Consider the following 27,433-nt stretch of genomic DNA (forward strand, 5'->3'; position numbering starts at 1 on the left):
GGATATTGATACACATCTTCTTGGGTCCAGACCAAGGACCCCTTGGCTAATCAGCATTCTGCATATGGGCAGTGATGCTAATTTTAGTCGAGGCGCTAGTTGGAGGCAAGCAAAGGTCGCCTTGCCACAGAACTTCTAGTGCCCATTGTACATAATCACCCTCTCGAAACGACTTCATCTAGATAGGTGGCAGCACAGGGAATCTTTCCTGGGCAATGCCTTGCGCGAGCCTAAGCCCAGCGATTCATGGCCTTTGCATGCCCTGCATGGTCGCATTGTCTCCATTCTTATATGGTCACAAAACCAGGAAAACCCATGTTTGCAGGTCAATTCGACAGTGATTCTCTCAAGTTGTAGGGGGGGATTCGTTTCCGAAAGCCCCTTTCGACGTTTTAAAAGTTCATGCCGCTCAGGGACGAGACCCTGGACTTAAATTCCTGGACAAAAGAATTCGGGCTCGAATCCTGGTGTTTGCCGTCGAGAATATCATGGAGTTCCTCCTTGGAAGGGTCAATGGTGCCCCAGACCTTCCACTCGCCTTCCTCGCCGTCGAGGTTGATTTTTTGCAGGACGATGTGTTCGGTGCGTCTGTCCTGGTGGATGATAGGATCGCGGTCGGTTTGGATCCGGACGAGCTGCACTGACTTGATGCGGACGATGCATTCGCGAAGGTAGGACTGTTTGCCGAAGGGGACGGCAACCACGCGGTCGGAGACGACGCGGGCGTGCGCGTTAGGAAGGAACACGCTGAGAGGCCATATTCCCACCAGCCACTGCGGGTACTGGATCCCTTCGTAGCTCACCAGTACCCACTCCTTTCGCGCATAACCTTGCTCCTTTGCCTCATCGATCAGCTTTTTGCAATGGTCGTAGAGACCAGAGGCGCACATGATCTTCAGGCCTCGAAGACTGCCGTTTGCGAGTCCGGTGTTGAGCAACGAGTGATACGCAAGACCCAACTCGACCCTCTTGTTCAAACTTAATGGATGTCTTTTCGACTTCCCGGTCCTCTTGTCCTTTGGTACATCCCATTTTGCAGCATAAATTAACCTGACTTCTGTGTTAGTTCCCATGCTGGAGATTGAGATGAGACTTAGGGGACAGACGTGGACATGCCGACGACAGTATCGGTAAACTTCCGCCACAGTAGTTTTGCTTTCATTTTGAGCCCTGGTGGATAGTCCTCCCAAGCAGGAAGGATAATGGTGTTGGGTATTCTTCCAATATCATCCCCCATCTGTGACTTGTCCATATGGGCTATTTTGGCCTTCATGGACGGCTGTTTTACTACCGGCGCCCTCATCATCTCTCCCGCGGTGCCCTGTTTGGATCGGGAAGACGCGAAATGACGAGCTTGAATAAATCTCAGTCGATGCGTGCATTGAAAGCAGATTGGAGGGTTTGAAGTGGTGATTTGCGAGGTGGAGGAGAGGTTCGCCGTGACCCTTCGAGGGATCCTGAGAGCTTTTGGAGACATTGCGAGTAGAGAGGGTGGCCCTAATGGCACAGGACACCGGCACTCTGGCAGGAAACGGGTCGTCCACGAGAGACGCGACAACAAAGTTTGTGCACTTCTTGAGGATTGAAGATGATGAGGATGTAGCTAGCGCATGTAGAAGTTCAAAGTTGCCGAGTCCAGTGCCAAGCCCTCCAACAAGCTCCAACTTCGGATGGCAGTGGTGGCTGGGTGGGCATCTGTATTGACAGTCTCTGTTTCGTTTACTCGTACTACTGATTTCTTTATCTTCTACTCTCGACTTAGTATCAGAGACTGACTGCCATCGCTATAAGCATGGCTTCAAAGAAGGACATGCGACGGGCTGATCTCGGTAGGCTCTTGGAGGCCATTGCAATCAAGTCTCTGCTAATCAGACTTTCACCAGTCATTCCATATGTCGAGCCCAAGGACGAGAAACCGGCTGACTTTGGCTCGACAATTACAAGCACCATGCCTATGGCAGCTGTATGATGATTGCTCTCTTCCACTCGCACTATTGCCTCTGCTGACTACCCGCCTTGCAGATGTTCACTAGGAATCGGTATGTTCCTTTCAACCCAACTCAATACTGCTTCTGTTAGCCCTTGATATTAACGACAGGCGGACAGAATGCTTGGATGGTAAGGATGTATTCTGGGCAGATGAGTTATTGAGAATGGTATTGACTGTTCAGGTTTGCCCTTCTGTCATCGTTACTGGGTTGGCTTGGTGAAACCCCAAGTCAGAAGGCGAACGCCACGACACCGGGTTATCTTTCGTTTGGCATGTCAGGTAAATGTTCCAGCTTTCTCGGAAGCAAGGAGTCAAACGCTAACAACATCGAACAGTCCTCGCTGTTGGTGTGGTAGGTTGAATGATCCATTCTGGTTCAGAAAAGTACTCATTACCATTAGACTTATATGCCACTTTTCCTTCCACCGCCGCCAAATGCAAGGGGGGCAACGGGCACAGGAGCCCCCCTCCCAGTGCCTCCACAAGCTGGGTAGAAATGGTGTTGGTTCTGCTGTAGCACTCTCGTGTATAGTACTGTCTAGTGTTGGTTCGGCCAGTACCAGGTCTGAGATGGCTTGCTTTGAGTTATTCATTGAGGCAAGACAATTAAAATACACATCATATTGTACATCAAAGCAATGTTCGGCAAACAGGACCACGAGAACAATGCCCGCCTTGGGTCTATCACTGCGGCTTGGTGCCCTCGTGGACAGCTTCGGCTGCAATAGTATCTAGGTAGTTGCTAGCTAAGACTGGCAAGAGTGACTCGGAGTTGGGCCCCTGCCCTTGCCACCAGTGGCTGCTGCGGTGGCTGCGGTGCATGTGCCTTTTGCTGCGGCCGCGTTCCTGTCACGAGCCTTGAGCCTTGGCGCCTGCGCTTCTCTGGAGTTCGCCTCCCCGCCTCAAACAACCTTTCCCTTTCTTCCCAGTCTTTCTTCTGAAACCCATCACCACAACCACCACCACAACTCTCCACTCTACTCTACTCTCTGTATTCCTTGCGCCTTCGAGTTCAGGCATTCGAATCATCTTCTCTTCATCCCTACAATTCATCCAGTTCTTCGGAAACAAACGAGTTTATGTCAACTATCCAAAACCTCAAAACCTTTGGTAAGCGACCCCTCCCTTTTCGCCCTCCCTCGCCACGCCGGAGCCCTCAACACGTTCGACTCCCACCACATCGTCAGCAGCGACTACCCAACCCCGTACGACGTTTTGCAGATAGTTCACCCTTCCCTTACTGTCCTGTGCTGGCGCGTTCATTGGCTTACCTACTTTTTGACACCTTTTGATCGTGTTGACTAACCTGTCCTTTAGACCCCTTCGCGGAGGTTGACGACGATACTGGGGATACAAAGCAGTCCCAGAATTACATCCACATTCGTATTCAGCGTAAGCCCAGCATGTCTGTTTCTCGCGTCCACACCAACTGACAGCCTGCGCAGAACGCAATGGTCGTAAGACTTTGACAACCGTCCAAGGCCTTCCCAAGAAGTTTGACCAGAAGAAAATTCTCAAGGTCATCAAGAAAAAATTTGGTATGTTTACACCATCAATTGCAACAATGAACAGATGGCTAAGATACCATAGCCTGCAATGGCACAATCGTCGCGGACAGTGAGATGGGCGAGGTGATTCAGCTTCAAGGTGATCAGCGCAAAGATGTTCAAGAGTTTTTGGTCGCAAAAGATGGCCTCGAACTCGACGCAAAGACTATCAAGGTGAGTGGCGCCCTCCACTTCTATTTCTTATCGCCCAGCCTAACACTCTCCTTAGGTCCATGGTTTCTAGACGCTTCGTCCTCTATCCCATGCTATCCTGCTCCGCCATTGAGGACCGGTAGAAGATGTCACCCGCCGAGAGCAATCCTTTGAACGATTTCTTCTTGCCATTGTGCCTCACGGCCGTGGACTCGGCAAACTCATGATAGCATTTTCGGGATGCAATAGGACGCATACGTTATGATACCCATGATAGAAATTCAGTTTCGGATAAGGGGACGAGGTTGGGTGCTCACTGATACCCGCAATTCGCTTCGGCAATGGAGGATTGGTGATGGTGGTGCTTATTGATGCTGCACAGACAAGAGCGGGCTTGTCTCTCATTCATAGTCTCAGTTCCGCCCCTACATTCAGAATAAGCATGCAACTACTGGCTCTGGTTGTGCCATTTGCCTTTGCCTTCTCTTTCTTCCTTTCTCTAATATTCCATTTCATGGTTGCTTTCCCACAAACTTCTGTTCAACGCGCATTCATGGGTGAATGCCTAGCGTTTCCTAACCTCTGTCAGCCGCGTGACGATGAATCTTGCGAATCGTTAGCTGATGACCTGACAACGATCAAGAGCGGCCTCAAGTATGCACGAAAGTTACTACCCTTGTGGCTTAGAATATACTCGAAGCAACAACGGTCATGATCGACATGTTATCCTGAGTCTGCTTCACTATCCGCGGACCCTCACATGCTCCCAGCCAATATCAGTATTCTCACATTATGGAGCGGCTTTTTGCTTTTCCTCTCCCGGGGACGGTTGTCATCCATGTAGAAAGATGGAATCAATGTTCCCAGGCTCTTCCCACAGATCACGACTTGCAGCAAGTGAATGAGTGTAGCCAAATTGCCTCCCGAACCTGAAGTTGCCACCTCACAAGACTGACCGCCTTTGGATTCTCACTATCGGCTTGGCCTAGACTCAGCAGCCCATGCGCACCTCCTGCACCTGATGAGCAAGCTGAGCCGCACACAAGAAGTCCACTCACAACCAGGGCTGCCGTCCTTTTGTACGCCACTGATGCACAATGCATTGAGGTGAGAAATTGGTAGATTGCCCTGAAGAAGTCAACAAGTCCTCGATCCTTTTGCAAGTCGGGTAGGTCTCGTGCTTTTGCGTCGATGTAGACCGTATTCCACTTAAATAGCAGGGCCTTTAATAAATACGAAGCTGGAACTCTCGAGGTTATTAATTAATAGAGCCCGCTCCTCGCTACGGTAAGAAATTCTCGTGTACTCACCATTCAATGATAAATATCGTGTAGATTTACGCTAGAAAGCTGAGGATTCTTATCGCGGCTAACATCTAGTTATAGGGTCTTATAGGTTAATAAATTGCTACAATCCAAACACTAATATAGCCTAGCACTATTATTCGCTAAGCAACGCCAAGGTATCTCCTTCCAGCCTTGTCCTGCGCACAATTTTCTATCTAGGAACTATACTAAAACACGTGGTTTGTGCTAGTTACTACTTATTTAACTGCGACGCGTACACGATTCTAGAGGTGTTGTGCCAAGGAGAAAAGGAGCGGCCTACCTGGCTGCTCAAGGGATAAGGGATATCTCTGGGCGTCTCCAGTATCTAGGCTGCTTTTGTCGACATAAACATCAAATAGTAGTTCCATTTTGGCTACGGAGGGGATAGTACCGTGGGCGAGAATCAATGGAATATGATCATGCGGCAGAATATGACTGTAGCGGCTGTATCGATCTGGACTTAGTCACGTGCGCCAAGCGCCGCTACTTAATGTAGTTATCTCGTGGCAGAGGTATGGGTGTCCAGCTTCCTAGCATCCTTCGCTCCATTGTTCCATTTGATAATCTTCCCGTACCAGTTCGCTTTGTAATCTTCGAGCGAACCGATACGAAGATAGAAGCCCAGCTCAATTTCAGCTCGGTTTCTTCTGACACTCCAAACCTTCCGCGTTGCGGCCCCTGATTGATGGTTTGTGGAAATATTGACTGGCAGTGCAAGGCAACATTATGAAACAGCGTGTCATGCATAACCTAGGCAGAGCAAGGCCAATACGGCAGTCTCTCTCGGTTTTGAGGCCAGTCATTATCGATGAAGGTGCGCTGGCAAGGCAAAATGCCTTTCATTTTGCTGTTGGCAAGATTTATTTCTTATTGGGCTGGCTTCCGAAGCCGATGAAGCTTCATTCTTGCCCAACGACAGGGCTGCGAATCCGCTCAAATTCGCACTATTATCGACTGGTGCCAGCGTGTTGGGCTTGGTGTGCTAGTGCTAGCTCTGCAGCGCCGATATGATCGAATGTTACACATTGGGGTAAGATCCAGCTGATCATCCAATCTACCCTACATCTATTTCGCAAGTGACACTAGAGGGGGCTTTCCAGTGTTTCATTCGGGAACGATGTAAGCAAAGGACCCTGAGAAAGCAGGGCGAATATCTCAAAGGCGTTCCGACCAGGGCTGTGGAGATAGAACCAAGAATATGTTGGAAAGAATGGCAACTTCCCACTCATATATATGTCACCTCTCCTGTCGAGTCCCTTTGAATTTCGTTGGTTTTGAGGCTATCATTGTCGCTGTTTGCGGCTCGTTCGTCGCAGCCAGCGGTCTTCCCGCGAGATGGCCCCGGTGGCCCTAAACAAACCTAGACCGCCAGAACCTGCATCTGTACAAGCAAGAGAATCTTTCCAGCATATCTGTTGGAATCTGGTGTTCTCCGAGCCCCGGTGCATCCAGCTCGAAACCGAAAACATATCTCTCCTAGAGCTCATCGCAGCCGAGTATGAACACGAAGTCGGAAGCCGAGCCTGGCTCATCGACTTAGAGAATGCTATCCGAGACTTTATGCGAGGGAATGAGTCTGACATATGTACACCAGAGGCCGACACTGTACTTGCATTTTTCTCTGGCTCGAGCTTCAAACGCTTCTATCAAAGAAACGGGACTGCTGACAAGGCTTTGCAGCAGGTTGCTTTGTTGGATGAAAGAAACTTCCAACACACAGAAGTTCAAGCAAGGGCGCAGAAGGGACCACTGACAGCGCTCGAGCTGTACTATCAACTGAAAAAACCGGTAAGTCATCCAGTGTCCAAATTAGAGCTGTCTTAAGCTGGAGGTAATGTGCCTACCAAGCGCTTGCAATCTTGTCCGTCACGCCGCTGCAAAGGATCACATCGTAGGTCTGCTCAAAGCCTGGCAACCACTGCTGCCCAGCGTCCTGTATCCATGGATGCCGATTCTAGCGAAGCAGATGAATCTCAATGTCACTGTCTGCAGGGAACAGAACCTCAGCCAGGGGTTCAGGGGACAAATTTCTACCATCAAGCACCAGGAGCCGCTCAGTCAACCAACAACATGTACGGGTATTCTAGAACGTACCCAGGAACGACTTGGACGGGACAGTGTGCTTCAATTTTCACCACCCGCCTTACCCCCTTCACAATCTCTCTTCTTGGGTTACGAGCCAGCCAGAGTCTTCCTCCTGCATTGGCGGCCCCCGAGTCTCCTCAGGATAGAGAGCATGAGGAACCAGATGCTGAGCGGAGAATTATGTACGAGAAATCTCCCTCACTGCTTACGTAGCACTACTCGTCGATACTGACAATAGGGCAAGCTTTGTGATTGATATCGACGAATGGAGCATGCGTGCTCTCATTGGAACAGCCTCAAAGCATCAGGCCTCCGCCCTTCGACATGCTCTCTACAGACATCTGACTACCCAGACCTTTGTTGGGCCGACCTTTGTTGTGGTGAGAAATCGATGTTTTGGCGACCTAGGAGCAGATGAAGAAAAGTAGTGCTAACAGTTTTATCATACAGAGAGGAGAATATCGTATGTTTCAACTTGCATTTCATCTGCCATACTATGCCTGGAGAGATGCAGAAATAAGAATCGAGGACCATCGGCGAGATAACAATGGTCGACCCATGAGAAAGTCCCGTGACGCCTCATATCTTAACTGGCGAAGCAAGGGATCCCATTCCTTCTTTTATGAGGCACAAACCTCTTGCGTTGTCGCAGGCTCAGACATTCGGAGATGGGTCGGGTATTGCTTCGTGGAATCCTACTTTGATGTTGACAACGAGGCAAGAGACACTCCCATGGCATACTATGAGGAGAGCCAAGGGGAAGAAGGTATGCTCATGGATCCTTGCACATTTGGCTGGTTGCGGCTCGACGATAACATTAAGGACCCTCGCGAGTGGTTCCTAGTTGTCTTCCAACATCGTCTGAATCAAATCAACGGAGAATGGCGCCAAGTAGTCCGGAAGGTGGAACAGAGCGTTAGGGACTATGAGAAGGTAGCTGGTATGTCTGCCTCTTCGAGGTAGGCACAAGACTCATGCTGATCCTAATCAATAGTACTTCTCCAGCTTTGCTGGCTGACTGTTGACATTTTTGGCAGGCCCACCGTCCCAAATTAGGACCAAGCGGCCGCCACTTCCCCGGTCAGGCCAAAGAGCAAAGCAGAGAGATTCGAGAATCGGTTCAGTGGGTCAATGCCGCCAGGACTGATTTAACGCTTTTGTCACAACGCCTAACGCAGACCGTGGCTGCGTGCGAGGGGTTTTGCTTACAGCACGCTCCTTACTTCACTGACGTTCCCGAATCAGTTCTTATTTGCCCGTCGCTATGCGCTCTCCAAGCATATTTCGACGACTTGAATTCCCTGAGGAAAACCCTCGAGGACACGAAAAGTCTCTGTGGCCGCTTCGTCGAGGATGTAAGTCATTGTCTTCCTGTCTTTCCTACGGCCATCTTTTCAGGACTGGTCAAACCTGCTGTACTAACCGGCTCTAAAATCCAGCTTCAACTTAGACTTGACTTGTGCCAGAACGAGTCTGCAGAGGAAAATAAAGCATTCTCGTTAATCCTAATGGTACGTACATATTCCCAGACAAGTTAGAAAGAACCAAGGACCTGATATCCTTTTCGATCCTGCAGCTCTGCTCTCCCGTAGCTCTGACATTGGGAATGTACTCCATGGACGAGAGCGTTAGGCAGAAGGTATTTCCTTTCCTCACTGCGAAGCCCTGGTCTTTTGTGGTGGTGTGTCTCGTCCTTGGGGTCATCATATTGGGGTCTACTTTCTATCGGCAGATCTTGCGGCTCTCAGGTTTGGGGGAATGGGCGCGCGTTGAGGCATCAGCAGAGAAAATTCGCGACGGTCCAAAGAATGGATGGCCTCTCCAGATGACTTGGGTGCCGAGTATGCCTTCTCTACATCGGTTGAGACGCAACAAGCCAGAAGACATCGAGTCCACGGCAGCCAGGGATCCAACGGAGACAGGAGATGGTATCGGATAGCATGGTGTAGCATGAAAGGCTCCAGGTCTAATCTCAACAATATAGGTCTTGTCTCTGTCGATCCTACTAGCCCCTGCAGCTGCAGGGACTCTTCTTACCCTCACTTGAATTCCGACCTTCGACATTGCAGATCGCAAGCTCTGCAAGGTGTAAACGCCCGTACTGGCATGACAAGGTCGTGGTTCAACAGAGCCATCCATGTCCCCCACTCCAGATCTTACAACGTTCCATAATCCTGTTCTTCGAGATCAACAACTTCTTTATTTTCTCGACTACAGTTTTCAAATAAAGGAATAAGTTGGCATAGTCATAGTGTGCTACTTCTGAATTTTTTGGAGACCAGCACCAAAACCGATTATCGAATTGAAGAGAGAGCGTCGCATAAAAATAGTGGAAAGACTAAATAAAGATGGTAGTATGAGAAGGCTCATGAAGAGGAGCCAAAAGAGAGTCCCGGCGGTGATGATGATGGCCGCCCTTATTGTAGACGACAAACAGGAAATTCGGAATTGAAGGGTATATGGCCAGCGCGCGGGGTGTTAGGTGGCGTCCACCTGAGACCAGGGGGTTAAAGGTCTGACTGGACTTAGAGCAGAGCTGCAGATGACCTTTGTTGAGCGGTGTTGCCTGGATTTGGCTGACGCTTAGCCCAAGACTCCAGCTGAATGACTTATTGGTGACGCTATCTTGGGCAACGTGAGGAGAATCAAATTCGATCCAGGGTGGCTTCTCCGGAACTCCATGGGACGTTTCCTTGCTAGGACTAGGAGCCGAATCTTCGGGCGCTGAACAGTGCATCCGTGACTGAACGGAGTCAACCAGATGCCTTGATATCCGTTTGAGAGGGAGCTCGAAACATCCCGGATTGATGTCGAAACCATCGAATGACATCGGGGGATGGGACATGAAAGCCAGAAGCAAGAGAAGCAAGCAGTCTAGCTCCGTCATTTTCACTTTGATATCTTCTCAGTTGTACACGCCGCACAACGCTTGTGGCCGCAATGAGCACAGGTGTCAATTTGCACCTTAATGGGATGCGCCCCACAAACTGACTAGATGATTTGGTCAGTTCTAGATCGAAAAACACAGTGCTCCGAAGTGGTGTCTCACACAAGTCCAGACGAAAACAGCGACCTTTTTTTTCCCTTTTGTCGGAGGCTATGCAAGAGACCCTATGTCAGTGATCACGGGACCTCAATAAAATATTTCTTGAACGGTGGTCAGGACATGAATGCGTAGCGTAGGTGACGGGAAGGAAAAGGTTCCAAATTACTTGGTTTTAATTCACCAACCAGATCTCGTCTGGCCGGAGCTCGATTTCCGGATCCTTGAATCGCTTGAAAACGACCTCCAGGCGATCACTTGATGATTGACTGGGAGACCCATGACGTTCTACGTCCCCAGCTCAGCCGTTTCCTGATAATCTTTGCGCAAAGAGACGACCCGCTCCAAGAGTTCTCTTAGGAATCTGAATCACTGAACGGGTTCATGAATCGACTCTCTTCTTGGCAGTTCGAAACCTAGGCGACGAAGCTCCCAAATCTCGCTCTCCATTCCTACTGACCATTTATTGAGTACGTAACGGCCCAGTCGTCCTATGCCGCCTCGGGGTTTAGACCTCGAGTCCCGATATTCCTAGCCAAGCCGCTAACTGGATGGCGGATTACTAAGTTGTAATTAAATAGTGCGATACTGTAAGGAGCGTGGGGGCTGATGAGAGAATAAATGAAAAAGGAGATGTGGCTGGTAAAGAACGTTGACAATACGATGTACCAATAAGAAAATGGAGGTGCGCTGTGGTGGAAGAATGGAAGAGAAGGGAATGAAATGCTGCGAGGATATCGTGGCGAGCCTCAAAATTGGTCCGCGTTGTTGTCGGGGAAACGCCCGCAGTGGGCCAACGTCCCTTTTTGTAGTTCTGAATGTAAGGCTTCATGAATCCTTGTTCAACCTACGACTAAGGGTCTAGTTTCAAAACCGTTCGTCCGACCTCATATACTATAGATTAAAACCGGCCTCAGACAATGTGCAGGAATATAGAATAGAGCTGTTTGAGTCGAAGCCTTGGAGGCGGCTTTTCGAATGCCTAGGGTACCACAAAGTGACCTTGTGTACTAGTTTGTGGCTTCTAAAAGGATACTTGGATATTATTCCAATCGAAAGTGGACACGTTTTTCTTTTAGACTCTAGTAGCACAGGCGGCAAAGGCTGTGTGCTTCAACACTTGAAGTTTCCTGTAATTGCGTGTCTGCGTATACCCTTCCTTGATGTCCAGCGATCCAAGACTCCTGCATCCATCCGCAAAGGGCAACTTGGGTAGCAAAACGGCCGCGACGGAACCACTCAAGCATTATCGCTCTAGGATCCAATCGGCCGAGGAAGACATTTCACCGGAGAACCAATTCCAGATGTCCTACTCAGAATTAGGGTTTGTGGGACAGACAGGACGTGACATGTCTGTTGTTTATTCGGGCGTCAAGATGTCTGTTATTTATTCTAACATGACAGCGTCTTATCACTTATCCAATGAGCGGTCGGCATGTGACGTCTGAGGTCTTGGCATCTCGAAACTTACGAGTAAATCAAATCAACGCATTCGGGGCAACTCTGTGAATTCAAATCCCTCCTCACCTAGGTTCGAACTGATCACAAACATATTCATAGCTCCACTTTCACATCTGTTTTACATTACCCGTTGCATACAATCAATTTGAGACAAGCAGGCTGTTAATCCAGTATCGTCCAGAATCGCAACGATACGTTACATCCTGCTCACACCATCTCCCCATTGAGGAGCATTCAGGATAATACCCATCAAACAACCCGAAACAAGGGCCGTAACAGGCACAGTAATAACCCATCCAAGATATATGAATCCTGCAAGTCGAAAATTTACAGATCTCCAATCTCCATTTGCGAGTCCGACACCCACTGTCGCGCCGGCTATGCACTGTGTCTAAAACCAGATTTCAGTAGAGTTAATTTAGGAGGAAGAATTCGAAACCTACGGTAGAGACTGGCAAAGCCAGTCGGGTTGCCATCAATATTGTGATGGCACTTCCTAGCTCCATGCAAAAGCCACGCGAGGGCGATATCAAGGTAAGCTTATTTCCTAGATTCTGCATCACATAATATCCATGGAACAATAGACCCAGCACAATAGCCGCTCCACCAAAGCATCTAGGATAGTATCTGTCAGTTCTAAATTACAAGCTCAACAAGGAGAGACTCACAAGACCCAAATTGGCACCGATTGCTGCGTCTGAACTGTGCCAGTCTTCCAGATGTAATAAGCAGAAGTAAATGGCCCCATGGCATTCGCAACATCATTCGAACCATGAATAAATGATGAAGCACCAGCAGTCATAATCTGTAAAGCGCTATACATATACTCCGCCTTGTTATCGTATCTCGAAGCACGAGCATGCATATCTGCAATATTCCAAGTCAACAATGTGTTGCGCTTCTGCATCGTGACGACATCTTGCTCTACTCCATGTAGAAAAAAATGGCGTAATTTCCACCATAACACGGGTAGACTATTCCAGGACCCAAGGGGCCGATGTGGTCGTAGTTTTTCAGGTTCGTCCTGGAGTGGAATGTGGGAATGAGGTGACGATTGGGATTCTGTGTCTTTACCCATGAGTTCTGCTACGGTGCTGGAAGCCTGGACGGAATGCATCATGGCTTCTGATATCCGAAGTATTCGCAATTCTTCTAAATTCATGTGCCCCCGGTAGTAGTCTGTAATATTGTGCACCCTAACGTCGGCCGGTGCAGGTGGGGGTGGAGGCAGACGGAGCAAATATGGCCCTTTCCAGACGTGGAACCATCTGAGTTGCCAATCGTTATACACAATTCGCCTCCATAGAAACGGAAGAATGAAGGTAGAACAAAGGATCGTTGCACCTCCAGCGACGGTGAAAACGGATATTAGGATTTGTGTATCAGTAGGTTCAACTACTGTGTCGATACCTTTCCACACCACAAGCACTAAAGACGTCAGTGGAACCACAACGGGAGAAGGGGTAGAACTGACTTGACAAAGCTCCAAAAGTAATGAAGACGTAGACAGGGATCGAGAAGAAGGCACGCCGAACTGCATCTCGCTTCATGAGCACAAGAAACCTCGTAATCAAGAACAAAATGACACCTAGGATTCCAGCAATTCCCGGGGCAATAATCCACGCAGCGAAAACCTGAGATACCCCACCCCATCCCCAACTGATATTCGACATCCCCACAGATGCTACCCCAGAGCCTACCAATCCACCAATAATGGAATGTGTAGTGCTGACGGGAAAACCGTTCTGTGTTGCGACATGGAGGAAGCAGGCGGAACTGATAATTGCGCACATCATTGCTAGGAGCAGCACACCGGGGTCATGGTGGTACAGTTGCGGATCAATTATTCTCGTCCGAATTGTATCTGTGACACGAGCGCCCGCGGCCACCGAGCCTCCAAATTCCATTATGCTTGCGATTGCAACTGCCTGCTTTAGCGTCAAGGACCGCGACGCAACGGATGTAGCGAAGGCGTTCGCAACATCATTGGCTCCTGTCAACCTATCAGTATCTTGTTCCAGTGGTACGTTGAACAAGTAGAGTAGAAGAAGTTGAGAGCGATGGATGGAGAAGACGGGCTAATGTAAGACAAACGTACCGATATTCCACGCATCAAGGGCAGCGAAAACAGTTGTGATTGCAAAGATGTAGTCATATTGCTCAAGGGCAACCATCCTAAAGAGGCTCCCAAGGCGATTCTACTTCGCAAAGATGAGCATTCGAAAGACACCGATGTAAATCACAACACACCGAGGGTTTGTGCTGGTACAAAGAGAACTGCAAGAAGCTATCTGTTTCTCTGCAACCTGTGGGAAGTCTCCATAGGGACGATCATAGCTTTGTGCAAGACGATTTGACAAGATCGAGTTGGAATCTTGGTAAAGGCCAAAGTCCACATCTTATAGTTAGAATCCCAAAAACATGGGAGCAGCAAGACAGCAGAGTCTTTCGTCCTGGGAAGGCACATCGTGGGCTCAAGCTATGGTGAGCAGCTTATGTGGCTTTGTATAGGCGGTCTTGGTCGACTTGGATGTAACAAGCACGTGCTGGCATTGACGACGGTGACTTGCGCTTTGATGGCCGTCATGGGGTTGAAGATCGAGGCGGCCAATCAAATCTCTCTAAACCAACACTCCGCCCCCCCACGGAAGATTCGGCTGCGTATATTCTACAGTGTTTGAGATTCTGTTAGCGCCAAGATTTAGCTAGCGCATACTAACTCATGAAATACGTAACGCGCTAGTGAAAAGGGGCAGTAGTACTACTAATGGACTAATAGTTGGATGCGCATAATTCCCACGTATGCCGAGGCATTAGGCCAAGGCTGAGCGAGCAGGGGTCATAGCTATTCTTGTATTATAAGCATCCTATTATTCAGAGATCTTAGGAATGGTTGGCCTGACAAGCAGATAGTTAACAGGTCCGAGAACACCTCGCACTTCGTGCGAGATTCTTGTCTTTTTGAGCGATCCTCAAGGGCTTACGGCCCTATTGCCTGACAAGAGACAAGCAGGTGGAGAACGAAGAGACAACAGTACACTCTCATTGAGCGCATAGCTGTGTTTATGAGATGAGTAACGGCCCACAGCACAGAGAATGAGTGTACGACTACAGTTGCGAAGTCATATTCCAGCGAGGGATATACACCCTGAGGCATTTCGACACGGTTGATTTAGTTGATTATTGAGAGTAAGTACAATTGCCTACACCGTCGCCCTCTCTATCTCGATCCGATCCCCTTTCTTTCCGACCCCTTTTCGACCTCTTTTTACTGATAGACTAACGGCGACTAAGGAGTAAAGTTTTTACCTATTCCTAAGCTATTTATTAGAGATACTCTAGAACTAAGGATAATATAGAATTATGAAAATTTGCTTATAGTGATTAAGTACCTAGTAATTTTCACCGGTTGGACCTGTAGTTAGTCTTGGTTGGAACCAGCGATGCTAACTAGGCTGCACAAGGAAGCGAGTGAATGGTATCACATGATATTATTAGTTGCCTAGGTTACTGGATAATCCACTTTAGGAGATTATATCTTCTTTATGGACGATAGGTAGACTCTTTCCCTCCTTTCTCTCAGCTTAACGTCGTCCTCGCTATACGGTACATAGTAGTTGAATAAACTCCTATTGAAACCCTCACACGGAAGTAGCCTAGCTCAGTGCACCAATAGATCCTGCGAATTTGAAGGAATTATGGGAGAGGGGGGTAGAGCCAGTGACGGGGAAAAAACCTGCATATAGGTTCTGAGGTTGGAACAGAGGAAGAGCCGTAGTAGAAGGTCGGAAAGTCCGAAGTGGGGTCTTGAGAAGCATATTAGATTATTGATTTGCATGCAGCGAGATCAACTCCCGCGCACTCGGAGGCCAATACCCGGGGGAGGAACCCATTAGCACCTGTTGAAATGATAATATAGAACAAGACCTCGAGTGGACTTCAATCTGGATTTCGTCGTCCATTCATCCTCTATCACATAGTATCCTCTCGTCACTGACCCTCAAGCTCCTCAGACGATGCATCTAGTTATGATAGGAATAGGAGCAGAGGGAAAGAGAAAGACAAAGAGTATGTATGTTAGTCAGCAGGACTATATTATGTATAGCGTCTAACATAGATAAGTAGTCCAAGAGACTGTCAAACAGACACTTGTTCTACCACATCAGGTCTCCAGCCAGAATCAACGCATCGCCCTCAATCACCAAGACATCACCAGTCGATCTCATGATCCTGACCCTAGGAGCCTGCCACCCCGAATTCTTCATCTTCCCTCTCCAATAACCCGTTCTAAAAGCCTGTATTCATATATTCGCCAAAGTTCGATGGCGTACTTTCCTCCCTCCCCTGGTCATGTGTCATGATGTCCAGCTCCTTTATGGCACCGCTGAATGCAAGAACCCGCTCCATAAGCAAGGATCATTCCTCGGCCATATGTAGAATAATCAACAATGTTTTGAAAATTCAATTGCAACGTATCCAAAGACGATGCTGAATCTAAAGTGCACGGCCTTCTCTTAGGTGCTTACCAGTAAATAGGATGAAACAGACCTCAGGCCCAGTGTGGCAATGCTCAACACCGCACAGCCCCAAATGACTTGGCCACTCAAGCAATAGTAAAACTGCTCGCAGCTCACGTTGGCTCTCATCACAACCGGGCCGCTTTTCCAACCTCTTTCTCACGACTGGCCTCTCATCCAACCCTTCAACTCACCCTCCTACTCACTCTCCCGGTTACCTTGCAATTCCTCTGCGCGTCCTCTTTTCGACTTCAAACCCAATATTGGAATTACTCGATGCAATCATTGGTGGGTCCCAATGAGCGAATCCCGGCTTTCTGGCTTTCCACTTCGCTGTTCTTGATGGACCGATTTACTCTCGAACTTGCTGTCACAGCTGATCAATGTCATGCATCCATCCAGTCAGCATCAATGGCTATCTAAAGAAGTCAGTGGCAAACCCTGCTGACGTATCTCCCCGTACTGCTCTAGCATCGTCCATGACGTGTGCATTATCATAGATATGGCCGTACGATTGGGCGTCCGTGATACCAATATTTCCATTAACGGGTCCCGCTTGGTCAAGAATGACTGTCCTAAGATATCGGTGGTGGCTCGTGTGGTCTCCACCAGCTGCACCTCTCTGCTACTCTGACCCCAGCGGATCTGATGGGTTGGCTGACGTTGTAGCAGCACTTTCCTGCGTAGGCATATCGTGACTCGAATTGATCCCTTCAAGTCTCAAATGGAGAGCTTTTTGCCGTAGCCTCAGTCTATCGCTCAGTTTTTCTAGGCTATCAATGTAGAAAGCAAGATTGTCAATCAATGCATCGAACTTCTTTTTGTCGCGAACAGCCCAGAGTGTCTTCTTCCATAATGATGTTTCCTGCTGTCGAGTTGTTTGCTGAGGATCGAAAAGCATGCTCGATGTCCTGAAGACTAGTAGCATTTTCTGCATCTGGTGTTGATACAATTTGACTGTCGTTCCAGGTGATTCTCTCAAGCCCATCAATTTTCTCTAGAGTTCTTGAATCTTGAAGTATATTTTTAATGCCCACCAACGCCTTCCCAATTGTCTCCTGTTCTTGATTCCACCGGCCTCTCAGGATTGGTAGCACACTGCCAACCTCAACAACACGCAGCGACGCCCCCCAGGCTGTCAGCTTCGCCTCCAGCAACATCATTTTCCCAACGGACGCCTCAGAATCTTGTCCCAAATTCCGATCAAGGTTGAAACATTCCATGTATTCGATACAAGTCAAGAAGAGGCCGGCAAGGGAAGCTGCACCAATGGCGAGTCCTGCAGCCTCAGCCATGATTCCGGTCTTCGCCGGGAGGCCTGTTGCGGATAGGAGCGTTGTTCCTACCTTTGAATTAGAGAGCAAGTCAGTTGCGAGTTATTTTTGAGATATAATACTAAAAGCTCGGTACGCAGGATGCTTCGTGAAGGAGATATGATTGTACACACAGAAATCTGTTGCAATGCACTCACTCCGGCGTTAAGATAGGTAATTTCTGCCTGGAAGAATTGCGGCTGGTTCTGGCTGGTGTCATATTGTGGCGCTGCCAGAACGCGCACGTGAACAAGGGCCTGCCAAACCTGTGCTTCGCCTAACCATTCTTCCCGGCCTGATCTCGGAAAGAGCTGGTTCGGTTAGTTACCTCGTACTAGGTACATTCGTTCAAATCGCGTCAGGCTGACCAAAGAGTCCTTGTTAAGGCCATGACCTTACGACCGTGTTCTTGCGACCTGGATAAATTTAAAGCTATCATTGGCGCCACTTGAGGAGAAACTATGCCGAGCGAACTCCTTCTCCTAACAGGTCTCATATACGAGAATAACCAAATTGGCGGCACCGTGCGTGTGCTATTTGGCAACATAGTCGTCCAAGGTAGACAATGGCCAATCTCGAACTGTTGTGACACTGACACCGATCAGGATCGGAGACGACGGATAGTCCCGACTTTAGCGGTCAATATGCCTACTCCTCTCAAGCCAGTGGCGAACTACATCCCACGACCCACACTCCAGCAACAGATTCGAGACCAACTCCATTCTGTTACGGACCACGATAACGATGAGAGTCGGATAGTGGTAGTCTGGTGCCTAGGCGGATCAAGAAAATCACAACTAGTACGACACTACATTCAAGATCTTGGGCCAGAATTATGGCGTGGTGTTTTGGGTAGAGGCTGGGCAGAAAGAGACGATTGAGAGAGATTATATCCAGATCTTTAAGCAACTATTTCCAAAGCTGGCTAGGAGCAGCCGTTCCTCGATCAACCCTGAGGAGGCGGTCCCTGCCGTGAAGAGCTGGTTTAAACAACAACACAGACGGTCCCTGTTGGTAGTTGATAGTGCGGATGCGGTCGATGACGAGGATGACCCATCGTATATCCACTTGCACCACTATCTCCCGGACGCGCCTAAAGTGGACATCATCATCACAACGCGGAGCTCGCAAGCGTAGGAGATGAGCCCATTGATGGCTGTAGAGGTAGGCGAGATGAAGCCTACCAAGGCGGTGAAGTTGTTTCTGCTGTGTGCAAAGATACGTTCGACGAGTACGGAGATTGAGGAGGAGAGCTTAGCCATCGTCCAAGAACTGGGATGCCTCGCTCTAGCGATTACGCTTGCTGGGTCGTACGTGGCGGCCAATCCTCTCGTCTCATCGGATCTCCGGCTTTGCCTGCCAGAGTATCATGAGCAACGCAGGCGAATGTTGAGTCGAACAGCTATTCGAAATATTCATCGATACAACAAGAGCGTATTCGGTACGTTTGAGACGTCATTCATTGCTATAGAGCGACGGTCAGCAGTGGCGTCGAGGTTGCTGTGCCTGTTAGCCTCTATGAACTTCGACGATGTTTTTATCGGTCTCTTTCAAAGAGAACCTCAGGCGAAAAAAGGAGTGACGGACGATTTACATTGAAAAGAGATAACTAAATGGCAGGTTCTTCTGTCGCCGGATAGGGAGATCGATCAATATACCCTTATATCGAGCTTCGCAATAATTCAGACATACTCACTCATTTCGTGGCGGGCTGATAAAGAGGCGTATGCAATGCATAAGCTAGTGCACGCATGTGGACATGACCGTTTAGAGGTGGAGCAACGACAAATTTGGAGTTTGGCAACGCTGGAACTCCTTGGTGAGACGATACAGAAATATCGTGGTAACCTTGCGATGGAGACACGATTGGTGCCGCACGTGATGACGAATTTTGCGACAGTGTCGCAAGCTTGCGGGATACGGTATCGTTCCACCGATCAGCATCGCGACTTCGTGGGCGGCGTTGGGAAATTGCTACGACGGCAAAGGCAATGGGCGTACGAATACAATGTGTGGGCGTTCCATGTAAAGGTCACGGAGCATGAATTAGGAAGTGAGCATCGTTCGACAATCTCGAGCATGATTAATCTAGCTCAAGCGTTAAGGAACCTCAGTAAGCCCCAGCAAGCGGACGCGATTTATCAGCGTACGTCTGAGTCAACGGAGAAGAAGCTGGGAAAAGATCCTCCCTCAACACTGGAACAACTGAATGGTTTGGCCGTTGCGTTAGCTGGTCAAGGGAAGTATGAGCAGGCAGAGGAGATTCATCGACGGATACTAGGGTCGATGGAGAGAGATCTAGGGAAAGAGCATCCCTCTGCACGGACAGTTAGATATAACCTAGCTGGGATGCTACGCGATCAAGGGAAGAAGAGCTAGGCTGATGAACTCCTGGGATGGGATTCTGCTTGGCTCCAAAAGGATTAATTTCTTCTTCTGTGCAATCGACACCCCAACCTAGAGAAGCTGAAGAAGAAGATGCAGGCAGGTCCTCAGAACATCTTTGCTGCATCCCTCGGTATATAAATATCCCGGCATGTGTACAAACCAAAACCTGTTATCTCCGTAATAATCCGAATGTGGAAAGGGTCCCACGTAGCCTACCAATATCCACATTTTATGAATTAAAAGTGGTTTTGCGAAATGCGGCGCGGCATCACCCTCGTTCTCAAAGCGAGGTGAGCCATGGACGGATTTCCTAAACCTTGGCTCTGTATGCCCGTGTGAGCCCCGCTCTGCCCACGGTGAAATTGTCTTGAGAGAGTGACTTGTATGGAATCTACCAATAATAAGGTTATTTTAGTCCGTGAAGGTGTAATCGAAATCGTTCTCTGCCCATGATTGCATACTTCGTTTCTGATCATAGAATTGTGGACTGCTACATGCGTGTCTCAGGGCTGTATATCTTGTGAAGGGATTGTAATGACTTGGCGATTTTGAAAACTGTGTGGTGTAGTTGAGGGCGAGAAATAGCCTACACGTAGTGGTCACTCCGCGGTGAGCCCTCCACTCAGATTCACGTGGCCTTACCGACAAAACAGTGGTTATAACCATGAGGAGTTCCTGGTCGATAGAGGAGCGTGCAGCTCGAGCCTTAACGGAAAGAACGATTGAAGCTTATCAATACGGCGACTCGGATTAAGGACCCCGCCCCTATGTTCAAATCTCGTATCACGTGCGGTGCTATCATTCTGTCTGAAGCGGCGGGGCCAATGGGAAGGGGGAGACAAGTCTGGTAAGGCTGTCCTCCGGCGACACAATACACGGCCTCCGCGGGCCACTGGGAGTAAGACCGAAAGCGGGCCATGCTCTGGTGGGGAATTCCCTTTCCCTTGCAGCCATGGAGCCCTATTCAGGGTCTCCTGCGACACGGAACGAGATGGACCTCCGGGTGAATCTTTTGATGAACTAGCGTGGCTGCAATGGCGGAATCTGTGTGCTAGCACAAGAAGGGGGAGTTTCTGGAGCTCGCTTGTAGGAGCGGGGATTCCCGTGCTAGCGTCTATGCCCCGGAGAAATTTGTGCTAGCCTAAGACCGCCAGGGTAGACCTCCTCCGCGCGGACCGCCATCCTGGACATCCATCTCCATCACACGTGAGGCTAGAGTGTTCCCCTCTGCCTCAGACAACTGGCGGATTGATGATGACAGACGAGTTCTACTACGACAACACTCCTGCTGTCCAGTTCCACTATGCTGAATGTGGCTTGGAGAAGCTCGAGAGACTCACGCGCAACGCACAAGAGATTCTGAGCTTGCTGGAGCACACCAAGAAGAGTGTGGCAGCGCTCGAGCTGTTCCAAGCTCGTCCGTACCAGAACCGAGTAGTGCGACGCATAAAGCAATCGGTTTGAACCACTACCGCCGTCCGATACGCTCCATCGGATATAGCTTTTGATTTGGGCAGCATTCCGCCAACATCGTCGTCAACCTCGTCACCTACCTTCCGCTATTGGAAGTCAAGGCCGACGCTCTCCAGCGGATCACCGAGCTCTTCTCCCAGAGGCCTCTGAGCCCTCGATGGGGAACATATTGCACTTATCTCACCTGCTGCAATCAAGAATGGGCCAAGCTGTCCTTCAATGGTGAGTGCAGGGCGTAGTCTAGACCTTAGAGCTGCCTGACAGTCGTCATGCTTTTCTAGATGTTCAGGGGTACTTCCAGGCTACTGCGCAGACCAGAAATCTGATGCCACCAGAACAAACATTCATGCAGACTACTCCAGTATGTGCCTCTGCTCACTCTACAGATCTACCACCCGCCGAGCTTGAGGAAACCTATTCACGTGGGATGAACAGCCAATCGTCACCTTTCACATCTGAGCCGCTGGCGGTCGCGGACAACGAAGGAGCTGCTGCTAATCAACATCAAGTTTTACCACAACCCTCCAATTTCACCAATGACGCCAGCCCCGGGGTCCGACCAGCTCTTATGGTCCAAAACCTTGGACCGCATCTGCGAGCCCCACAAACCAAGGAAAAAGGATGTGGCCTGAACCATCCCACTACACTGGACACTGCCGCCGATTTGGGCCGGCTGTATGCTTCTCAAGACTACCTGGTCGAGGCCAGGGAGATCTATCAGCGCGCGGCGGCCGGTTCTGATACTGGCCGAAGACTGACGTTTGGAGTGAAGTCGATTCAAACTTGAGAGCGTTGGATCGAGTGGGCAAGAGATGCTTTTCCGAGAACTGCATCCATTGTCGGCCTTGGCCGAATGTTTGCAAGGTTTGGCTAAGGGCTTCCTCCTTCGTGTTGGGACGCCCGAGAGGTTGGCTAAGGACGAACTCCTCTTCTCATTAAACACTCTGTACTACGTACCATCAAGCACGCGTTTCGTGCGCTCAACGCGCAGCTACGGAGGGAAAAGGATGGAAGTTGTTTCAAAACTACCCGTTATACTACCACGATATGTTCAGTATACCTACTGCATAATGGGTTTTATTTCATGTGTAAAGGCTACGTGAGGGAGTCATGCGTTGTGCTTCCAATAGTACTCAGAACAATAATTTATGACTTAGTATAGTTTGTCCGCACCGCTGCACCCAAGGAGAAGCGGGAAGGATTGATTTCCGATACTTTCTTAGGTTCTTCCAGCCAACGCTCTGGACGAACAGTGTCCACATCTCCACCTGAAATCTTGCGGTCTCGACGTACCATCCCTGCACTACAGCCGAAAGTCGAGGCTGAACATCGTTTCTCTGCGGCAGGAAATGCGCCTGACGTCATCACTGATCATGCCGGCTTGCCGAGACCATGGTGCGTGGCGACAGTGCCAAGGAATCGTAGATGGGTCAATGACTCAATGGTAGGTATTATGTAATACGTACTCCGTACTCGTACTGGCCCTGGTTTTGTCCGTCAACACGGTTCACATCAACCTCATTTACCTCATCTGCCGTCCCAGGTACGCCGATTGAATCACCCCGGCTTTTACGGCCTAATCCGACACCAGGATCCCGTGTCGGCAGGGTCCGAAGGCAAGGGCTTGGGCTGGCATTTGATAAACTTAACCTGGAGTCTCACGAAAATATGTAGTCAATAGGAGCTTCAACCAATTTACTAGCAGATATTCAGTTGGGATGTAGAATTAGATTTTGATCTGTAAACCAGTGGATGGTAGGGGTATGACGGAGGAAAGAGAAAAGGCTGGCAACCTGGCACTGATAAAGTGGCCGCTTTTCAAAGTATCGTCCAAGTTCTAAGTATATTACTTATATATATGCTCTTCTTGCCTTTCCTCCTAAGCCAGCTTGAATATCTCTTGTTTATATCGTATCGTTGTCGATTGAGTTAAGTTGCATAATCTCGGGACCTTTGTTGGCCCATTTGCTCCACTTCTAATGTTGGCAGTGGCGATAATGTGTGCGCCTGTGACGTTGGCCAGCCCCAACTATCGGCTACACGGACCACGGTTTTCGTCGCCCATTGGTGTCATCATAGCTACGATCTGAAACGGTATCACGTAGCCTTGTTAGCAGCATTTCATCGACCTCGCTATCTGAAGCTTCTAAGAATTGATTGCGACCCAAACAAAACAAAAGCGAGACCTGATAGGCTGGTGACTATAAAAGATGACGGCGCTGGAGAAGTCGTCTCTCGGTTCTCGGGGATTGAGCATCCTCGACCGTCGCCTTCGACATTTCACATGGTGCGCATCGCATTGTTACATCTTGCTATTCGATCTTAACTAATCCCATCACTCTGATATAGGGCATGGTTCGCTTGCACGATGTCTACTGGCGCTATATCCGTTATACTCGCTAAAATTCCGTTCCGTTTCCAAGGCTTGACCATTATCGGGAAATCATTCTTCATCCTCGATCTCGTCCTCTTTTCTGTTTTCGTTATTATTATCTCGATACGATTCCAGCGCACTGGAGCTCTATCGAAATCTCTCCAAACACCTCCGGAGGCGCTCTTCTTTGGTTCTCTTTGGGTCAGCATTGCCTTATTGTTGAATTGTATTCAAGCCTACGGAGTTCCGGTATGTGGCCTTTGGCTGGTAAAGACCCTCGAGGTCTGCTTCTGGATATACTCCACTTGTGCTCTCTGTGTCGCCATAGTTCAGTACGGAACTATTTTCGTGGGACAGCGAATGCCAATCTCATCAGCCATTCCTGCCTGGATATTTCCTGCCTATCCATTTCTCGTTATTGGACCTCTTGCAGGGACGCTCCTCCCAAGCCAGCCAGCCGCTGCTGCGCTACCTATTTTTATTGGGGCCGTCGCGTTCCAAAGCCTAGGGTGGCTGATTACGATTTTTATGTACACTATCTATATAACCAGACTTCTCACTAGCGACCTACCTCCGGCATCTACGCGACCCGGAATGCTCATTAGCGTTGGTCCCGCAGGATATACATCTACTGGGCTTGTTGCACTTGGTCGCCAAGCGCCGAGTGTGATACCCTCCGCATTCCTGGGTGTCGAAACGCTCCCCGTTGGAGACGTTGTCAAGATTCTCTTTATTATGGCTGGGATGTCCTTGTGGCTTGTCAGTTTCTGGTTCTTTGCCCTAAGTATCATAGCTATTGGTACCGGCATCCGCCAGATGCGTTTTACACTTAACTGGTGGGCATTCGTCTTTCCGAATGCGGGTATGTGCCTTGCAACAATCGAGCTAGGGCAAGCCTTGAACAGCAGTGCTATTAAGGGGGTCTCTTGTGCCATGGCAGTATTACTCATAGTTGCTTGGCTTGTCATCATGGTGCTCAACATTATCGCTGTTCGTAAGCGAAATCTTCTGTGGGAAGGCATGGATGATGATCACGGAGTAACTGTATCGGCGGACTAATGTAGCCGCTGAGTCACCCATTGAGTTCGACGGAGGAGTGACCAGGCAAGCAAGCTGGCGGACGCCTGAGACGACACTTTACTATTGGGATTTTCACACGAAAGATACACTGGCAATCGACCAGACCTAAGTTTATGAATCACACGTGTGGTTGATCGTAGAAGATGCTTTCAAGAGGACTTTAGCAGGGACAGGATACTGATGTGATTAGTAGATACAAGAAGAGTTTTCCGCAAGTGGAGCGTAAGTGAATAAAGAAAGGATGCATGGGAGCAGGAAGTGTTCTGTTCCACTCGAACGAGACTTAGAATAATGTTCACGCCTTCCAGTCATATAGATATCCGGTGTCCCATTTTGTGGACAAGTTCCATAGATTTATGCTTCATTGAAACGCAGGAGTCGTGATATAGATCGTTCCCTTGCACAATGAGCGGCTCCACACCATAACTATGCTCCTAGTGAAAATCTGAAGATACCTCCAAGCTCAAGGCCATTCTAGCGAATTAAGCGCCTGGGTCAAGCAGGGGGTACAGTGAAAGATTCTGTAGACCATCTACTTTCATTGATACATGTGAATTAGCATTTCGGTTGAGTCCTCGTGGCCAGAAAATATTGTCGTTGAGAACTAGCATTGATTACATTTGTATTCACATACCGGCTCGATAATTAAAATCGGTCTCTGCACAGCAAAAGCTGAATGGTCGGGTGCTATACGCTATTGGACGCCCGTGTTGTGCTCTGGGCTCCTTTCACAAGTACAGTATATCATAATCTAGCCCACCTTCTATGTCCCTGCTCGGGGCTTGACCATCTCAGTTTCAAGAACCCACTTCACCAATAGACCCAAGAGCCTCCATCAGGGTCGCCTCATCCACATCGGTCCAGCCAGCTGGTACTTGTGCATCTAAAGCGATGTTGGCAATATCGAAATCGTCAACTCGAAAACTGAGAGCCATCAACATCTGTCTCAATATTCTCCACGCCTTGTACGCCGACAGGGAGCCAGTGGTAAGACACTCGAGATATGTCATGGCCTTCTGTATATGAGGTTTGAATAAAGTCGACGATTGCTCAAAGTGCTCCATGTCCAGGCAGAGTTCTAAGATAAATACCGCTAGAGCCTGGCCAAGATAGTGCAGCAGATTCCACCAAGGAAGCAGCTGATACGCTTCATGCCTAGTCGGATTGTCCGGTAGAATATTGACTAATGCCACCGCCCCATAAACGCAGCTCCTGGCATTGCTGTAATTAAAGTCTCGAGAGAAAGTCGATTCAGCTAGAATCTGGATGTGACACAGGCAAGGTCTGTGTAGGATCATCCTGACGCTCTGATAATGTAATGCTAGTTCGATCTTAGCGCGAGGGTCAGTCCCACTGGGCACGGTACTTTCTAGATCTAGGTCATCTGGCAGACTCTTATGCCAGTCGAGAAGCTGTATATCGAGATTCGCAATTTTCTTCTGTACTGATGCCCATGAATTGGATTGGTTTGGCATGTAGAGCTGGGTCATGATCTGGTTGCTAATCATGGAAAGACGGGTCCGGTAAGAGAGATGGTGTCGAGGTGCACCGTATCCGATGAACTGAAAGATCTGCCAGGACATCTGGCCTCCACTCATTGTTTGGATAATGGGTCTCGTGCGGCGGAGAAAGTCTAACCATAGACTCCTTGAGCTTGTATTGTCTGCGTGATGATCCTTGTGTACACTACCTTGGAGGAGCATAACGGGGACTGTGGTGTAAGCTAGAGAAATCGAGGGTGGTTTTCCAAAGACCTCAGACATCGCTACCTCGAGACTGTAGAGTGAGTACCACAAGCGGGCTCGCTCTATGAGCTGAGTTGGGCTAGAGGTGCCATCAGCGACTTTCAGGTGTAGGCCAAGAGATGTCGCATTCCTGATAGCCAATCCCACCAACGCCCATGCTCTATAGTGTAATTGTTAGTGCTGCCTTTGCTTCTAGCGTTACTAAGCGTACCTATTAACCGATCCATTGATAAATAAATAAAAGGAGAGCATTCCCAACGCCTTCACACCGTAGAAATTCTGAGAGTCGAGCATAACCCTATGGTCGAGCCCTAATGCTCGAGCTCGAGCATAGTATACCAAATGGTTTTCTATTCCTAGGTCATCTTTAAGCATTGCCTGGTGTAACCATTTTGATCCAATCGCCCATATTAGGTTCGTGAGCGCAAGCCACCTTCGCTGATCCCATGAGAAGGAGGCTTGATGGCGTGGAAAATCACGTAGCTCTTCTAGAAATATCTCTCTGGCGAAGCTGTCGAAAATACCCTGGAGTGCATGAAAAAAGGCCTCGGACAGGATGTAGACGGCCATATCACCTGGCCAATGTAATGCATTGACGTAGTCCTCGTCAATGCTTAATAGATTCTCATCATCCATGAAATATCCAAGTTGAGTTCCCGAATTCCGCTGTGACGTATTTGCATGCCCGTCAGGATGCTCATGATCAAGAGAAACAAGATATGAGTATGCCCTTGTGATCCAAGAGATTTCAGATACTTTCCCTATAAAACCAACAGTTCCCCTTCCGAGGTCTATATCGATGCTTTGTGTCAGTAAGTCCTGGTGGCCGGGCGATCCCACACTAGAATCGACGTAGTTTTCGCCGCCGATGGTTTGGTCAGAGCTCATGGAGAAATGAGAAGAACTATTAGCTCGCGTGCTCGGACTCAGTGAAGG

The 27,433-nt window shown here is 49.0% G+C and overlaps 9 protein-coding genes across 9 annotated transcripts; 5 read left to right on the forward strand and 4 right to left on the reverse strand.

Moving 5' to 3' along the window:
- Window positions 1-392: 392 nt before the first annotated feature.
- On the reverse strand, window positions 393-1,252 carry A1O9_08636 (uncharacterized protein; the record flags this gene model as incomplete). Its single annotated transcript, XM_013402120.1, has 2 exons — window positions 393-1,050; window positions 1,107-1,252. 2 exons carry the CDS (start codon window positions 1,250-1,252, stop codon window positions 393-395), a joined length of 804 nt encoding a protein of 267 aa, XP_013257574.1.
- Window positions 1,253-1,792: 540 nt separating this feature from the next.
- A1O9_08637 (uncharacterized protein) lies at window positions 1,793-3,781 on the forward strand (the record flags this gene model as incomplete). The annotated part of the gene is made up of 10 exons (XM_013402121.1): window positions 1,793-1,829; window positions 1,884-1,963; window positions 2,023-2,039; window positions 2,107-2,118; window positions 2,172-2,269; window positions 2,326-2,337; window positions 3,308-3,382; window positions 3,436-3,528; window positions 3,581-3,711; window positions 3,767-3,781. 10 exons carry the CDS (start codon window positions 1,793-1,795, stop codon window positions 3,779-3,781), a joined length of 570 nt encoding a protein of 189 aa, XP_013257575.1.
- A 3,307-nt stretch (window positions 3,782-7,088) lies between these two features.
- A1O9_08638 (uncharacterized protein) lies at window positions 7,089-8,066 on the forward strand (the record flags this gene model as incomplete). The annotated part of the gene is made up of 3 exons (XM_013402122.1): window positions 7,089-7,285; window positions 7,342-7,483; window positions 7,554-8,066. The coding sequence occupies 3 exons, from the start codon at window positions 7,089-7,091 to the stop codon at window positions 8,064-8,066; spliced, it is 852 nt and encodes a 283-aa protein (XP_013257576.1).
- Window positions 8,067-11,934: 3,868 nt separating this feature from the next.
- On the reverse strand, window positions 11,935-13,781 carry A1O9_08639 (uncharacterized protein; the record flags this gene model as incomplete). The annotated part of the gene is made up of 5 exons (XM_013402123.1): window positions 11,935-11,985; window positions 12,051-12,222; window positions 12,276-13,035; window positions 13,082-13,600; window positions 13,706-13,781. 5 exons carry the CDS (start codon window positions 13,779-13,781, stop codon window positions 11,935-11,937), a joined length of 1,578 nt encoding a protein of 525 aa, XP_013257577.1.
- A 2,729-nt stretch (window positions 13,782-16,510) lies between these two features.
- On the reverse strand, window positions 16,511-17,419 carry A1O9_08640 (uncharacterized protein; the record flags this gene model as incomplete). Its single annotated transcript, XM_013402124.1, has 4 exons — window positions 16,511-16,543; window positions 16,588-16,699; window positions 16,760-17,061; window positions 17,162-17,419. 4 exons carry the CDS (start codon window positions 17,417-17,419, stop codon window positions 16,511-16,513), a joined length of 705 nt encoding a protein of 234 aa, XP_013257578.1.
- Window positions 17,420-17,898: 479 nt separating this feature from the next.
- A1O9_08641 (uncharacterized protein) lies at window positions 17,899-18,574 on the forward strand (the record flags this gene model as incomplete). The annotated part of the gene is made up of 3 exons (XM_013402125.1): window positions 17,899-17,961; window positions 18,043-18,198; window positions 18,257-18,574. 3 exons carry the CDS (start codon window positions 17,899-17,901, stop codon window positions 18,572-18,574), a joined length of 537 nt encoding a protein of 178 aa, XP_013257579.1.
- Window positions 18,575-19,318: 744 nt separating this feature from the next.
- On the forward strand, window positions 19,319-19,816 carry A1O9_08642 (uncharacterized protein; the record flags this gene model as incomplete). The annotated part of the gene is made up of 1 exon (XM_013402126.1): window positions 19,319-19,816. One exon carries the CDS (start codon window positions 19,319-19,321, stop codon window positions 19,814-19,816), a length of 498 nt encoding a protein of 165 aa, XP_013257580.1.
- A 3,850-nt stretch (window positions 19,817-23,666) lies between these two features.
- Window positions 23,667-24,731, forward strand: A1O9_08643 (uncharacterized protein; the record flags this gene model as incomplete). The annotated part of the gene is made up of 1 exon (XM_013402127.1): window positions 23,667-24,731. The coding sequence occupies one exon, from the start codon at window positions 23,667-23,669 to the stop codon at window positions 24,729-24,731; it is 1,065 nt and encodes a 354-aa protein (XP_013257581.1).
- Window positions 24,732-25,549: 818 nt separating this feature from the next.
- A1O9_08644 (uncharacterized protein) lies at window positions 25,550-27,385 on the reverse strand (the record flags this gene model as incomplete). Its single annotated transcript, XM_013402128.1, has 2 exons — window positions 25,550-26,657; window positions 26,709-27,385. 2 exons carry the CDS (start codon window positions 27,383-27,385, stop codon window positions 25,550-25,552), a joined length of 1,785 nt encoding a protein of 594 aa, XP_013257582.1.
- Window positions 27,386-27,433: the final 48 nt, after the last annotated feature.

This window comes from Exophiala aquamarina, assembly GCF_000709125.1.
Source record: "Exophiala aquamarina CBS 119918 chromosome Unknown aczIA-supercont1.8, whole genome shotgun sequence".
Classification (NCBI taxonomy): Eukaryota; Fungi; Ascomycota; class Eurotiomycetes; order Chaetothyriales; family Herpotrichiellaceae; genus Exophiala; species Exophiala aquamarina.